Raw genomic sequence first — 6,000 nt, 5'->3', positions numbered from 1 at the left:
TTAGAGTCTGTCATAGAATGCTGGCATTTATTGGACTCGGTTATGTCCCCAATGGCCACCGACAAGTCTGAGCACTTGTTTTCAACCAAAAAATGTGGCTATTATACAGATATGACAATTACACAATCATAAAATGATTGTATACATTGCATGGACGGATTCAATACCGAAATAAATATGTATAGGGCGCCGTAGTCCTCTTAAGAGCTGTTTTTTTACTCTGCACGTGCGTCCCGTTTAAGGCGACAGCAACACAACCAGCCTTGGATCCTTTTGACCGCGAGTTACCTTTCCTCTTCTGAAAGCGGCTGCATTGGCTGCCCCTATAAAAGCTTGGAGGAGAAAAAAAGCAGTTCTGTTAGAACCAGATACAGAGCGGCGAAGACAATAACGGTCGTGAAAAGGCGAATACAAAAACGTCCATTTGACCTTTTTCCAATTCAAGGAATTACATTTGATGAACATTGAAGAATTGGAATTTCGCAGCATTAGGGGAAAAGGTCGGTTGTTTTTATTTGTTCGTTTTTGTTGTTTCTTTGTTAAGTTGCTCTGTGGGTGATATGCATTGTGTCATGCAACATCCTAAAGGAACTTTATTATTTGATATGTACAGAACGGATGTATATGGTTGCGCATGTTTGATTCAGTCTGTAAATCTTTTCAAAACAAAAGCGCATCTTTGCCTCCGCGCCTGTATAGTACGCGGCATTGTTCACAACAATCAACACATGATTTACAGTGTTCATCCTTAATCAAATGTATTGAATAACGTGTGCATTTATGAGGTTTTGGTAGGATGGGTAAGATGACAAACTGTGTGGGTAGTGTATTTGATGTCCTTTATCGCAAATTACCGTATTGTGCTTGATGAACACAGTGTATGGGCTACAGCATCTGCTGCTGTTCATTGTATGGAAGAGTCTGCGCTGCGCTGAATGACCGAGAGTAACCCCTTCCTCTTGAAACAATGAAACATCCAGCATGAAGTTCTGAAAGGATTTCGATAATTATATTGCACTGATACGGTTGACATTCGATTACAATGAAAGAATGTAACGTCTTAGATTGTGAAATTATGTTTTTATTGTGAAATTATGTTTGTATTGTTTTAATAAATGTTTGTTTCTGATTCATTGATGCAGGCATGAGGTTGTAGTTATGGAAGGAGATGTTTACCAAGCTGATTTTCAATTGTGTTTTTTTGTCGATCCATCGTTGACCATAGCGGTTGTCATATTGTTATTCATTCGTTGTTGGGTTTTTTTCATAGCCTGTTTCATCAAAGCATTGCTTAATTTTGTTCTTAGCCTTTGTAAGATGTTCATATTCTGAATGATTTTTGCTATGTTTTGAGACCGTAGTTGAAAAAATAACAGGCTAAGCTTCCATTGGATAAAGAAATATGATCATCATATGGATATTGTGCACGAGCGATTTTTTTTTGTAAACAAGTAAAATAAAAAAAATAAAAAAGTAAATCACCACATTAAAACACTAGAGGCGCGCGCAGCAATTCTGCACCAGGCAACCGCATTGATTATTTTGCAGAGAGGCTGTTTACAACTTCTAGGCCAACTGTAGTGTTTTGTTATGGTATGCGTTGAAGCTGATGGAAAAACAACCTACAATGTAACCGATATGTTCATTTGAAAATCTGTTTTTATTATGCCGGGACCTGAGGTAGACTATCATACAAATTTAGCCAAATTACATATTTTGAATGTGTTTCGTTATGAATAGGCTATCCATCCACCCAGGCTACTGGTGAAATGTTACCTGCGTAGCCTGCTTGTCCTTCATTCTTCTCGGTTTGAGAATAGACATTCCAATTGTTTGAGAGCTTGTTTGCATCGCCATCATTTTTTCATTTAACTACGCAAGTCAGTTAAGAACAAATTCTTATTTTCAATGACGGCCTATAACTTTTTTTTTTTACCTTGTCAGCTCGGGGATTCGATTTTGCAACCTTTAGGTTACTATTCCAACGCTCTAGCCACTAGGCTACCAGCCTCCCCAAAATTGTTTGAATGGCAAGTGCATTTATCAGACGAAAAGGACTACATTTCAGTAGACACTCTCATCCTGAGCGACTTACAGTAGTGAGTGCAAACTTTTTCCATTGCATTCTGGTCCCCCATGGGAATCAAACCCACAACCTTGGCGTTGCATGCACCACGCTCTACCGACAGAGCCTCACAGGGACCCATTCATGTCATAAAAACTCTGTTGCATCTGAAAGTATTTAATAATACAGCTGGCTATATAATTAGATAAATAGTAACAGCAATCGCCTCGTGCAATTTTAGTGATTGTTCATTTCTGTATTGCAATTGCTGGATTGAATTGAAATGTCATGTTATGAGGACATCTGGTAGTTTAGATATTAGTCTTTTTTTTGTGCAATTGTGTGGGTGGCACACCTTCATTTGCCAAGTACCCAGTGACTGTTTGTAGATCCAAAAGTCCTTGTGTGTTTTTTTTTGTAACAGACACTGAATCTCTCAATCCTGGAAATGCCACCAGTGCACTAGTAAAACTGTCCGATTGGTTAATACAGTCTAGTATCCATTGGAGATCTGATGGTTATATTTGGTTGGACTTTGACCTATGAGTGGCGAGGTGTCCAGTGGACTCAAACAGCCTGCTTCTCTGGTCTCACTGTGCTGTGTGTCTGCCGTTGGGAGCTCAAAAGCAGTAGGAAAGGTCCCCGAGTCTCACTGTGTTGTCACTGTGCTCTGCAGTTGGGAGCTGGACGGCTGTAGGATAGGTCCCTGAGGCGAGATGGCCATCTCTACTCAACTGGGCTTACTGCTGTGGAAGAACTTCACCTACAGAAGGAGACAGACAGTAAGTAGCTACTATATTTAAAAAAAAGTCTATCAACCCCACGTAGATTCTGTGAGATAAGGGGAGCATGTCAATGAAAGTTGCTGGGGAAAAGTGGAATAATAAGCTTTAGTGGTTACAAGGTTTAGTAGAAATACGATGTGTTACTATTGTCGTTTGTGTGGTCAATTCACACAAAGAATAGCATTTTCTATTTATTGGTAAAAGGAATGAGATTGTGAAACACCACTTGAATGGACTTTATTTATCCTTTGACTCATTGAGGATGTTCAGACCATCGATGACATCAACGTAGCAGGGCGTCAATGTGGAGATGGTGACGCGTAGCATGGAGGAGTTTTTTAAGTGCTCTCTCAAGTACACATTTCCGCAAAAAGGGTTTGGATTCTGGAACATTTTAAATAACACCATCGTCTTATCATGCCATCAAACGGTTAATCCTCAAAATCTCTCAAGAGATTCTTAGAACCAGATACATTTATAGAACAGATCCCCAGCCTCCATTTGACCAATGCTCTGTGAGGATGGTGCTGGGAGGACAGCAGCTGTTGTGGACATATGTCCACCCAACCAACCCTTCTCCCTTCCCACTCCTAGTCTTAGCTAGGATAAAGATTATAATATATTTGCCAACAGCTGATAAACCCCTTAATGGCTGCCTGACACCCCCATAATGGTTTGTGGAATGACCCACTTCCATTGTAGAGCTGGATCAGTCCATTTTAAAGGGGATCCTAGATTTGAATTGTAATTGAGGAAATGTCTCATTTAGAATCAAAATGACCCATCCAACATAGTCAAGAAATTGGTAACCTGGATTGTAGACTAAAGTACACAAAGAAAGCTTAGAGGTGGGTTGTCTACTCTAGGACAGTGGTTCCCAACCTTTTTCGGTTATTGTATCACCAAGTGCATTTTGCTCTACCCTGAGTACCCCTGAACTACCCCCTCATGTGAATTTTACCAGTAAGCCTATGGTCTCATGAGTCTTCTCAAGTACCCCTGGTTGGGGAACCACTGCTCCAGGACACTGAAATTTGAAATGCATTTTTTTTTGTCAAATTTTTGTTACGTCCATGGCCACCCTACTTTGCAAACAATTTCAGGTTCAAAGATTCCTCCTTATCTGTCGTTTTGCCCCAAATAAACAACACATGATTGTATGATTGAAATCTCCAAATGGGTTGTTCTGTAGGGAGACCAGACATCCTGACTATTGCATTGGTTTCACTGTTTGAATGCTGTTTGTCCTGATGAGTTTATCAGTCGCTCATCGACCTTCTGAACTTCCCTTTCAGCTCCAGCTAATTATCGAGATAATATGGCCTCTCTTCATCTTCTTCATCCTCATATCTGTGAGGATGCATTATCCGCCCTACGAGCAACATGAGTGTAAGTAGCCCACACATACACAGAGTGCCTGAAATCACAATGTATTAGCCTGTGAAAGACGATTTTCTGTCTTATGTAAATTTGAAGGACAATAAAGCTTTTAGAAATTGAATTGAGTTGAAATGGACTCAAATCTAGCCTTGTTTATGGTGATTTATTCACTCAGTTATAATGAGGCAATTCAAGAAAAATGTTTGTGTCTCGACTGGGTAGTAGTGACGTACTAGAGGCCTCGTGACATTTGGTCCAAATGCTGTTTCCTGTCATCATTTGTTCCCGTTTCTCATTCTTTGTAGTTAGATGAGTCAGATCACAAGATGGAGGACAACAGGATGCCAGACAGTTGTCCTTTACATCATCGGCCACTAGTGTTTATTGAGTCCAAGACTCTTTGGAAAGCAAAGCAATACAGACAAAAGATACTTCAGGGAAAGAGAGAGCTCATCATTTTTAATGGACATTACTGTTAGTATCAAAGACAGATAGTCATAACAGAACAGTGGAAGGCAGGAGATTCCCACAAGAAATGTGTCCCAATGGATTTAGTTGTTCTAGAACAATGGATAAGGGAAAACAAATAGTGGGCTGTGTGAACATATGTGGAAATGTTCCATAGACCTACTGGAAAGGAAGATTTTTTTTTTATTGTCCAAGAAATGTCAATGCAGAGAAGAGTACATTGATGTCCTTACCTGCCATTACTCATCCCAAGCCAAGGTCTTCCTTCTATACAGTTTTCTTAAAAACATCCCACTCAGTAGGTCAATATTTGATATATTGACCCGCTGGCCTTTAAAATTCCTGTAGTACACAATAACAGCTCTGGGAACAGTTTGTTACTTACACAGATAATATATTCTCAACTTTGAGTTAGAAGCTAAAGTTAGAAGCTAAAATGGAATTGTTTATCTCGGTAAAATCAGAGAGCGAAATGAAATTGAATTGTTGCAAAATTCACCCGAAAACAATAATAAATGAATCTCCATTAAATTAACTTCCTGAATTTAAATGTATACCAGTAAGACTCAAACAACACTGGACTGTGTTGTATGTTTGTTCACATCAATACAGTAGAAGGATAGCTACTATACTTTCTATTGCCCTCCTTACCTCTATCTTGTCAATACAGGTCTCCAGTAAAGAACTTGGTTTCATCCCAATTGGCATCCTATTCCCTTTATGGTGCAGTACTTTTGACTAGGGCCCATAGGGAATAGGGTGCTATTTGGGACATACGGAATAGGGTGCTATTTGGGACATACATACTGTATTTCACCAGGTCAGAAGGCTATACCTTTGCCCTCCTGTATAATACAGATATACACTGAGTGTACAAAACATTAGGAACAGCTGCCTAATATTGAGTTGCACCCCCTTTAAATGAATTGGGCATGGACCCTGCAAGGTGTCGAAAGCGTTCCACAGGGATCCTGGCCCAAGTCGACTCCAATGCTTCCCACAGTTGTGTCAAGTTGCCTGGATATCCTTTTGGTGGTGGACCATTCTTGATACACGTTCTTGTTGAACATGGAAATCCCAGCAGCTTTGCAGTTCTTGACACACTCAAACCAGTGCGCCTGGTACCTACCATACCCCGTTCAAAGGCACTTACATATTTTGTCTTTCCCATTCACCCTCTGAATGGCACACACACAATCCATGTCTTAATTGTCTCAAGGCTTAAAAATCCTTCTATGACCTGTCTCCTCCCCTTCATCTACACTGATTTTTAAATGGATTTAACAAGTGATATCAATAAGG

At 40.0% G+C, this 6,000-nt stretch overlaps 1 protein-coding gene across 4 annotated transcripts in view; it reads left to right on the top strand.

Moving 5' to 3' along the window:
• The first annotated feature begins 345 nt into the window (after positions 1-345).
• LOC139566711 (phospholipid-transporting ATPase ABCA1-like) overlaps positions 346-6,000 on the top strand; it is a 45,691-nt gene continuing 40,036 nt past the window's right edge. For all 4 annotated transcript variants that reach the window (XM_071387966.1, XM_071387965.1, XM_071387963.1 and 1 more), the window contains exons 1-3: positions 346-500; positions 2,742-2,847; positions 4,146-4,239. In XM_071387966.1, the coding sequence (XP_071244067.1) occupies positions 2,782-2,847; positions 4,146-4,239 (160 nt within the window). In that variant the 5' untranslated portion in view covers positions 346-500; positions 2,742-2,781. The remainder of the gene's footprint in view (positions 501-2,741; positions 2,848-4,145; positions 4,240-6,000) is intronic.

This window comes from Salvelinus alpinus, chromosome 39 (genome assembly GCF_045679555.1).
Source record: "Salvelinus alpinus chromosome 39, SLU_Salpinus.1, whole genome shotgun sequence".
Lineage (NCBI taxonomy): Eukaryota > Metazoa > Chordata > Actinopteri > Salmoniformes > Salmonidae > Salvelinus > Salvelinus alpinus.
The sequence above is the reverse complement of the archived record's forward strand: the minus strand, read 5'-3'. Positions and strand labels throughout refer to the sequence as shown.